Source organism: Leptidea sinapis, chromosome 33 (assembly GCF_905404315.1).
Source record: "Leptidea sinapis chromosome 33, ilLepSina1.1, whole genome shotgun sequence".
In the NCBI taxonomy this organism is placed as follows: Eukaryota; Metazoa; Arthropoda; class Insecta; order Lepidoptera; family Pieridae; genus Leptidea; species Leptidea sinapis.
Genome location: NC_066297.1, coordinates 7,540,362 through 7,551,467, shown reverse-complemented (window position 1 = coordinate 7,551,467; position 11,106 = coordinate 7,540,362). Strand labels below are relative to the sequence as shown.

Here is an 11,106-nt window from a genome sequence, read left to right as displayed (position 1 = left end):
TGCTCGACACGAACTGGCCACTGGGGTCAAATCTGTGTTATCAGGGCTAATAGGTTATCAAGACATGAATGTGTGTTGTGCCACTGTTGCGTGTTAACACTTGCAATGCGGCTGGGTATTTTGTGGCCATTGAACCTTTTATATTTTATAATTCGCGTAAACAGTCGAGAGATGGAAGGAAATAACGTTCAGTGATAAAGAAATCATCCTGTTGATGTCGATTCGCAGTCCTCCAAAGTTCAATGTCCAGCAATCTATGGAATAATCTTCCACCCACAGTGTTTCCAAGACGGTACAACATGGGTTATTCAATTTTACTTCTTTGAGTGCGTACAGCTACTGCTGACCTGTGATTCCGTGTGTGCCGTGGGGCGGTGATACGAGTACTTAACTATTAAAATTAACTAAAAATAAAAAGCCTTGAAGAATTTGTCTAAGTTTATGCATAATGCTACCGATGATAGTACCGTTTAATTTGACATGAAAAAAATTAAAAAAAAAGAACATAATTGACCGAGTTATTTGTTTTAATGTTTACAGTGGTAGTCAATATTTTGGATGTGAGGTGGCTTATGATTGATTTATAAATAAAACATCTTCATCAGTGTCTGGTTTTATAATGGAGGAGGTGAATCGCAGTCGCGGGGCGTCTCTTAAGGAGACTTGAACCTCAGACCGGCTGTGTGCGCGAGGATAAGAAAGAAGATCCCTACGATGTAATATGATCTGATATTCCAATGGATATTTTAAAAAGGATAATATCTGCGCAAAAAGAAATAAAGTAAGACAGCGCCATCATTTTTTTTTATTAAGGACAGTATAAACCTCAAAAGTGAAATTACTGGGCAAACGAGACTTAACATTATATGCCTCAAGGTGACGAGCGTAATTATTGTATTGCCGCTCTAAATGTTTGGATTTTTCAAGAATCCTGCGCAGCACTACATTGTCATCAGTTACCATCAGCTGAACGTACTGCTTGTCTCGTCCCTTATTTTCATAAAAAAAAAACCTTAAAAATACTTAATAAGTTATCTAATAGTTATCTTAATAAGTTATCTACAATTTTGCATTCGTAATAATTAATATGGTCAATGCGGCCTTTTGTACATTTACGTGTTAACTTGTCTTCAATAAGTACATTCAATTGGGCAATACTTAAAGAGTTCGTTGTTTTTTATTTTTGATTGGAATAATTTACTTATCGGTACACTATGTGTACTGTAAAAGATTCTGCGTAATTTCAATCAAATAAGTACCTCAATATGGTCGGAATAATTTAACTAAGTATATATAAACTTTTTCGCACATAGTACCTATGTATAAACTTGGCTGACTATTTTGATAACTGAAATGAATATATTTATTCAGTGGTATTCCACTGGACAGGCTGTTCCATATGTTTAACAGCAAATTTTTTGTGCCTATTTGAAGCGCCACTCGCGCGTGTCCAGAGAACTAATTTTGACGTATAATACAAATGGCTGCAAAGGAACGTATTCCACTCTGAAGTATTTTTGCATTTTGAATTGATTTCGTTCGTTTTCCGTGTTATTTATACTTCAAAAATCAATTCGCAATAAAGTACACATTTTTATTGTTAATAGTTTCCCACCATCTATCGATGTTTGCTGAGGTTGTCTTAAATAGTTTTAGTACCGCAGAGTCTCGCTACTTGGCCAAAAGCGCCAAAATGGCGACTATCAAACAGGCACAAAAGCACTTTGACAGCCACCAGTCCAGTGGTTTAAAGTAGACGTCTGTGAAGATAATGTATTCGGGTAGAAAGTGGCTTATGAATTACAGTCCGATAACAGACAGAATGACGAACGCAGAGCAGAGTGTTAGTAATAGCACGTACCTAAAAGTTCCCGATATTCTACGGGTAAGGGACCAGTTACACTATCCCATCGCCCCTAAGTTTCTGAAGTTTCGGAAGTTCTGATAGCATTATCATTTGTGACAATGTTTTGGTAAACGAGATAAAACTATACATAGATAAGACAAACCTTGGTTCTCAGAGATAAACTATTCAAATTAGTTTGTTTTAAATTTGTTGGAGATCAAACAGCAGACGTCATCTGGGCATGTCAGAAAAAATGTTTCAAAATTGATTGAGTGGCTTGCGCATGTGTTTGTGGAATGTATACTTTTGTTCACTCCGTAATAAAAAAAGGGAAAACTTAGTCATTATTTCCCTTTTGTTCTTCTTTTTTTTTCGTTCGCATAACGATCTGATTACGTATTCACCAACTTACTCCCCAAATCAAGATATCACCGTTCGCGTAACGCTCTCGTCGCGAATTCACCAGCTTATTTCCTAAGTCAAGCGTGTGAAAAGAACTTTTACTTCAAAAAACACACAGATTCACTTATTTGATAATTAAATGTAAAACACTAATACAATATATAATGTATGAAATTCTCGTGTCGCGGTGTTTTTAGTTAAACTCCTCCGAAACGGCTTGACCGAATCTCATGAAATTTTGTGTGCATATTGGGTAGGTCTGAGGATCAAACGAAATCTATTTTTCATCCCCTAAATCATAAGGGTAGTCCCAACCCTAATTTTTTTTTTATACATATTTTTTTTAATTTAACGATCAACACTTATTTTTGTATCGCGATTTTAATATTATTCTAATCCATCCACAGACACGCAATAGAGTTGCAATATGGCAATCGAATATAACGATTACTCTAGAAAAAAAAAAAATAAAAAAAAAAAAAATTAAATTAACTATATTTTAATTTAATTTAATTTTAAAATTAAAACTATCATTACGGGGAAGCGTACCAAGAATACTGGCAGCATTTCCGCGTTGGATAGCTAGGTTGTTCTGATGATCCGAAATACCTGCCAGAACTTGGGTTTGCAGTAAGTTGTAAAGGCTAAGTGTCTCGACACCAACATATTTGCGACGCTTGCTGTCTTCGGCAGTCAAAGCAGCAGCCCCAGCACCAACTGACGTAACTTGGACATGAGAAGGAGCCAGAGTGCCGACGCAAGTCGCGTCCCAAACTAGCACCCTTCAGTGCCCAAGCCACCAGAGTCATTCCATCAGAACGACTCTGGTGTACGACGACACGACGTAATACAGCTGGTTTAACCCGTACCAATATCCAATTATTGGTACCTCTTACCCGCCGCGATGGCAAGCGCCCTGATGGAATAAACCTGGTGGCTCAGGCACGGCTCCTTCTCATGTCCAAGTTACTAATTCTTAGTAAACTTCCCCGTATTGATAGTTTTAATTTAATGTAATGTAAAAATATAAAGAAAAGCAATCATTACTTATGTCATAAATGTATCAAGAGTGAGCTGTGCAGAGCTGCTGGGGCAACTTGGTTTACTAAACACTGTGAGCTCTTAAAGGCGAGGCAACATAATCTAAATACAAGCAGCAAAATGTAATTATAGACAGAACAGTTTTCTTTTTGGAGCATGCAAACTTTATAATGAATACGACATTGATCTGTCAAAGACAATAAATACCACACAAGGCAAGTAAATAAAAACTTTTAATTTATATTAAGTAAATGTAGGTTTTTTTGTAAGAACTTGTAAAACGCTTTGTGCTTTATAAAATATTAATTCTTATATATATGGACAACTTACAGTTGTTAAATAAATAATAATAATAATTTAATTAGATTTAGTATGTTTGACAAATTATCTGAAGATTATTACCGGTGGGAGGCTCCTTTGCACAAGATGCCAGCTAGATAGTGAGTACCACAGATGCGCCTATTTCTACTGTGAAGCAGTAATGTGTAAACGTTACTGTGTTTCGGTCTGAAGGGCGCCGTAGCTAGTGAAATTACTGGGCAAATGAGACTTAACATCTTATGTGTCACATTGACGAGCGCAATTGTAGTGCCGCTCAGAGTTTTAAGGTTTTTCAAGAATCCTGAGTGCCACTGTATTGTTATGGGCAAGGCGTATCAATTACCGTCAGCTGAACGTTCTGCTCGTCTCGTCCCTTATTTTCATAAAAAAATATTGTCGGTTACAACATTAATACTTGACCGTTTCTACGTAATTCCTTCGTCACGACACCTCCTGCCTGATGTGAACTATATAACGACAGGAAGGAACAATTGAATGATCGTCGACTTATTATGTAAACAGGACACTGACCTATGGCACTGGATATATCTGGAATTTACTTGTGTCAACAGAATTATTTATCAATTAGTTATTTTGTTAAAGTGAAAACTTCTTTAGCCGTGCTGGGCTCTTTTTGATAGGGAAAAATCTAATAGGTTCGCGTCACTGACATGCTCATGGCTATTAACTGTTCAATTCCGATTGTGATGAAGTTACGTTCCAATTTAGGGAAGTTTCACGATGCGTATTCTCGTAACAAGCTGGAACGTCAATAGTTGTCCCATCTTGGGAGACGCATATTTTGCAAAATGTTGACATTTGGTTGAGTGAACACCTTCAAACATTGTCTAATAAAGCATAGTTAACGCTTTTTAATCGACTTCAAAAAAGGTGGAGGTTCTCAATTCGTCGGTATGTTTTTTTTTATGTTTGTTACCTCAAAAGTTTCGACTGGGTGAACCGAATTCGATATTTATTTTTTTATTTAAAAGCTGGTGCACCCCATGTGGTTCTATTGTAATTTGGTCCAGATCTGACAGTGGCATACATGAGAAAAACATAAAAGTCTTAAATTTTCTATATATACGTATAGCAAAGTGGATGATAAATTTACGAATAACTTAATATCGCGCCAACCGATATCGGTTATTCTTTTTTTATTGGAAAGCATATACTTCAAAGATAATTTGGTGAGAGTTTGGTTAGGTTCTGATTACGAAATCCATGACAAAGTATCGGAACACTGTCTGTAATCAAATTGTAAAGTACTTTCGTTCGTCGCTGCATTGAAAAATTTTGTATATTTACACATATTCAGACAAATTTTTAGTTAGTATACAATCAAATTCACTAAAAATAATAATTAAAAATTTAAAGATAACTAATCTAGAGGAAAACTTGGATAGGATCGACACTTGTTGCGATTAAAATGTATTGGTGAAATCGTTTGAGATCATGACTGGGCATTTGAACTAGTTTAAAGCAAAACTAAGTTCTATTAAACTTTATAGATGACCTGTATAGCCGAATTGGTTAGCGATCTTACCTACTAAGCAAGAGAATCGTTTCGAATCCCTGTTCGTGTGAATCAATGTTTGTTTCCGAGTCATGGATGTTTAAATGTATTTATGTATGTTTATATGAACTTATGTATGTTTAAGTAACTATATTGTATTAAATATATCATTGTCTTGTAACCCATAACACAGGCTATATATGCTTAACTTGGGGCAAGACAATTTGTGTGAAAAGTGTGTCAATATTATAAGTGTGTCAATATTAAACTTAGTTTGAAGTGTCATTGGTAAAATAGGGGCTTGATGATTCCACACCTTAGTACAGCTATTGCATAGTGTGTTGTACTCTGCTAATTAAAAATATTATTAACAGAAATAAAAACTTCGAAATAAATGAAAAACCGACATTGTTATTAACAATTATATTCAGAAGAACATCTATACACTGTGCCACTTACAATAATATCACAAGTACTTTGGACAAACACTTACACTTATACTTACACTTATACTGAGATCTATATAGTGTACTTAGACTTAGCACAGACTTTACTTACGTACAACTTAACTGAGTGTAATAAAACGCGAACTTATCTTTTACATTGGGCTGTCTTAGTTTAAGCTCAGATTTATTTCAACTGTCAAATGACTATAAAAACTAAATCAAATAATATGCTAAGCTAACACTCAGCTAAGTTGTAAGAAAGTCTAAGTTAACTATAGATATCAGCCTAACACTTAACTGAGTTTTGTGTATCAGCTTACACTTTTACTTATTTGAATAAAGCTAAAAAACTTAAGACAACTTATACAGGGGCACAATATAATATGATGTTATAAACTGATTATCCTTAAAGAATTTTCCTCACAGATTTACGGATGGTTTATCAAATTTGTACAAGGATAATATAATCTTTGTATAAATTTGATAAATTTTTTGTACTGACTGCTGCATTCTTTATCTAATTATATACAATTCTAATTATATATAATTACTATCTGACCCAGCAACCGTTGTATTGCCGATATTAAAATCGCAATACAAAAGTAACTGCTGATCGTAGATGGGTGAAAATTTGAAGTTGTATGTATTTTTTAATGCTGACTCATAATCAAATAAATTTAAAAAAATGACAAAAAAATTAAAAAAAAAACTTGGTGTGGACTATCATTAACATTTAGGGGGATGAAAAATAGATGTTGTCCGATTCTCAGACCTACCAATATGCACACAAAATTTCATGATAATCGGTCAAGCCGTTTCGAAGGAGTTTAACTACAAACACCGCGACATTAGAATTTTATATATTAGATTTAATTTATTTCCACCTATGTATTGACTCATTATGATATCTCTTGAACCACAAGGCGTACAGACTTGCAATTTGGAGGAATATTCCTTTCGTCTAGTAGACGTCAGTTAAGAGTCGGCTTTTACGAATTTCATCCGCAAGAGATTTATTTAAAATTTTGTATGCATATTAACAAAAGGGCCAACATAATGGAGGCTACATTATCAAGCTAGATACAGCTTAAAGCTTCTACGCAGGTCAGTCACGGGCAACAGTTAGTATAGCTTTATATTTTATGGTAGCAGCAAGTCAGAAGCCGCGAGCGCACTAAGCTCATGGTCAGATTTTGGTCCGGTCGAACCATGGGACGTGGTCTGGTAGCGGACCATATTCGATGGTATGTCGGATTGTCCATCGCACAAAATTATTACTATTGTCCGGACCGTACTAAGTACGACGCCGGACCAATTGGTGCGAGGCGCACACCGGACTGTTGAATGGTCCAGTCGTAGGTACCAATTGGCCATTGGCTTAGGCTATGATAATTTCATGGCGCTTATGACCTTTTTTGACTTAATGGTCTACATGTTAATAGTTCATTTATACTAACGTTAATACATACAATATATTAATACAGGATAGTAATGAGAGCTGAAGCGAACATATATACCAAAATGGAGTAAGACTTTTGCTTACGAAGGAATATCTAGTACGCAGTCAATGACATTATATACATATAGACAAATCACATCATACAAAAACAAAGCTGAAATATGGAACATGCCACAAATTACACTATAATAGGGGATTTACACGGGTCGATTTTTGCCGTACGGCCTAGCCGTGCTTAGCCTAGCCGATTGTCAAAATGACAATTCAATTAAGCCGAAAGTGACTTAAGGACGCGTTCTCAAAACAGAGAGGTATCGAATCGCACTACTACACTTACAACGAATTTGATACTTTAGCAAGTTTGAATTTTATTTTTTTAATACCTATGTATTTTTGATAATTGGTTGATGTATTCGTTTAGTAGTTAAATATTAGAATTTTAGATGGCAATTCTGTCGCATAACGTCGTGTGCAGTAAACGCAGTTTTTTTAAATCCAAGATGGCCGCCGCGAAAAATTATGATTTCAACAATATGGGTATCGTATCCGAAGTTATCGAGGGTGCAGAGAACAATTAGATAGGTCTTTCAACATCAAAATTTGAGATTTTTTAATTAGATTGGTAACGGAATGTGTTTTGTACATATTGTGAGTGAAAAGTCGAAACGTAAATATTTCTATATTTAGGGAATGAAGAATTAATTTAGCATGTGGGATATTGTTATACAGGCCTTTTATAAGATAATTTAAGTTTATGAATGAATTCTAATTTTGACGATGTAAATGACACCCATGAAGAAAATTTTGTAGATTTCATAGGCGCCGTCATGGATTTCGATTTAGGCCCGCTATTCGTTATTGTTGACCCCAAAATCCATGAAAATGACACCCATGTAAAGGAGTGGGTAAGTTTCATAGGCTTTTATGTAAAAGGCATTAATTATTTTCTCAAAATTGATTCCTTTAGAATTCTTTTTGGTGTCATTTCTAATAACTACTAGATACTACTACGGCTTCGGAAACAAATGGCGCTCTGAGAGAGAAGAAGCGGCGCAAGAAACTCTCCCAGCATTCTTTTTTTGCGCTCTTTTAATAAAAATATAGAATATTGTACAGTCATTTCTATCGCTATAAAATAATCACAATCTAGTCTCAGGCTGTCCGATCATTTAGATATTCATCAGTGGAGTAATAGGATTTACGACAGCCATTTTTTTATAAAACATTTAAATTTATTTATTTATATGTGTATAGAACATCATTGGGTTTTATAGCTGATTTATTGATGTCTTATGGATATATTTTATTTTGTTTAAAAGGTCAAAGTTATGACTTATCTAGTATTTATTCAAACCTATTGTTATTTTACTTATAAGAAAAAAATTTCCGATTACTTACCAATGTTATGATATTATGATTTAATGTTATGTTATTAATATTTTCCTTAAATTGAGAAGTGTATTAGTTACTAACAGATTTAATATATATATACTTATATAAATTTATTGCCAATGTTTATGGCAGCAGTAGACTTGAGGGATTATAAATATATAAATATTTAATTCTCAAAGTCTGTGTCTCGGTGTCTAGAGAATACCAGCGTTGAGAAGTAAAATTCCCAACATACTGCTGACTAGACACCATGTTGGTTCTGTAATGTCCATAATATTGTTATCAGTAATAAGATTTCTGTATTTTTGAACCAAATAAAGTATTTAATTATTAATTAATATTATTAAAAAAACATGAAAATGACACCCATGAAGAGAAGTTGGTAAATTTCATCGGCGCCATCTTGGATTTCGATTTTGACCCGATATTCGTTATTGTTGACCCCGAAAACCATGAAAATGACACCCATGAAGAGAAGTTGGTAACTTTCATCGGCGCCATCTTGGATTTCGATTTTGACCCGATATTCGTTATTATTGACCCCGAAAACCATGAAAATGACACCCATGAAGAGAAGTTGGTAAATTTCATCGGCGCCATCTTGGATTTCGATTTTGACCCGATATTCGTTTTTGTTGACCCCGAAAACCATGAAAATGACACCCATGAAGAGAAGTTGGTAACTTTCATCGGCGCCATCTTGGATTTCGATTTTGACCCGATATTCGTTATTATTGACCCCGAAAACCATGAAAATGACACCCATGAAGAGAAGTTGGTAAATTTCATCGGCGCCATCTTGGATTTCGATTTTGACCCGATATTCGTTATTGTTGACCCCGAAAACCATGAAAATGACATCCATGAAGAGATGTTGGTAAATTTCATCGGCGCCATCTTGGATTTCGATTTAATATAGACCATTATTAGAGATGAACTTATAAATCACTAATTCTTCAAAAAAATACAGAAACATAATTTATTGAAAATCTGACTGCGTACAAAATATGTAAAGTATCAAAGACAGTATTGTATAGCTTATAAAAAATATTCATGTTCGTACAGCGATCTTTCCGAGTACGAGCTGCTGCTTACAACCGACACAGGGTCTACCCACGACGGCGGCCGAGCGCGGACTGAGGTTATTTCGATAGATCTTTCTGTGCAATGCGTACGGAGTGACAAAATAAAATAACCCTTAATACCACACTTTAAAGCTCATGCTTATCAGAAATATATATGAATTTTAGACGATTCATTTTTATTTTTTTCTGAGATTATTTATTAGATATTCATTAATTCATTTCCCGTGTTTTTGTAAATATTATATCTGCTTTCCTTACATAATTTTTAAGAGCCAAAATTGTGTAAGTGGTAGCAGAAAACTGATCCTGAATGAAGCCCCATTTCGTCAATTTTGTGTGAAGAGGTAACGGATAATCGTTTTTACGACATAAAATATCAAATTTTCAAAGCAATCATTTCCCGCTAATTGGAGATAAAGAAGTAATCTATTTATGGCAATTTTTAGTTTTGTTAGACTTAGTTTAATTTCATCACTAACTCTACCGAAAAATATCTTATTTTTGTCGGATTCGAAAACGCGTCCTTAAATCGCAAGCCCCGTGCCATCCTAATTTTGCGGCTTCGAGCCGCATGCGGCGGGTGTCTAAAATCGACCGTGACTCAATGGCCAGCAGGCGATCGCTCGCGGCAACAGGTGTGTTTAGCGCTGTAATATTGGCACGTAAAACCTGTTCAACATTTTTATTCTCGCTACATGGCCAACAGCGCCAAAATGGCGAATATCAAACGGGCACAAAAGCACTTTGACAGCCGCCAGTCCAATGGATATACCATTAAGTTTATTAAGTAAAGGTAAGTGCTACGTCTAGCTACATAATATAATTTGTATTCTCAAATATAGTTCGGCGAGCTATTGCTGAGTGACGTTTGTCTATGGTCAGTCGGTTATCTGTGGCGAAGATGGCCGCTGAGTGACTGCGACATGTGCATCAAGGCTGTCTGATGCGCGGGAAGTGCGCCGGAACCACACCCCGGAGCGATCTGAAAAACATTCAGTATATTTTAATATCTAAACTTATTACCCGGTTACGTTATCACGTTAAGTACAAAGAGTATTTTTTTTTCTGACAGAACTATGATAGCGACACAGAACAACAGAAACTACAGAACGATTAACAACAAAAGTTAAAACATAACAATGAAAACTTCAAACACAAAGCAGTGCTAGCACAAAAATATCGCGACATGTACCTAACGGTAATGAATTTGCAAACTGTACTGACACAAGAGGACGAGCGCGAGGGGGTGAAAGGGGAACGGAGGGGGCATTACGTTCCAGAGAGGTCCAGAGATTATGTGCCCGTGTAATACCTATAAAAATTATTATAAATGAAGAAGGCAACAAAATTTATGACGTTAGTTGGGAAAGATTGGCTTAAGGCGCCTATATTGTGATCGATTTTATATTCATCTCTAAACCACCACAAAATGTGTCATTTGATTGTCAATTGACAAACATCAGAAGATCCCACATGAAAGGGTACACTTATATTTGACACTGTTTAATTAAACTGAATTATACTTTAATTCAGACATTTGAAGAGAGGCATTTTATGCCGTCAAGGAAATACCACAGTAGACCTTATGAGGAAGCTCA

At 35.3% G+C, this 11,106-nt stretch overlaps 1 protein-coding gene across 1 annotated transcript in view; it reads right to left on the bottom strand.

Annotated features, from left to right (window-relative positions):
* Positions 1 to 10,189: 10,189 nt before the first annotated feature.
* LOC126974702 (anoctamin-4) overlaps positions 10,190 to 11,106 on the bottom strand; it is a 47,275-nt gene continuing 46,358 nt past the window's right edge. Inside the window, exon 26 of the mRNA XM_050822282.1 lies at positions 10,190 to 10,490. Within this exon, the coding sequence (XP_050678239.1) occupies positions 10,387 to 10,490 (104 nt within the window). The 3' untranslated portion in view covers positions 10,190 to 10,386. The remainder of the gene's footprint in view (positions 10,491 to 11,106) is intronic.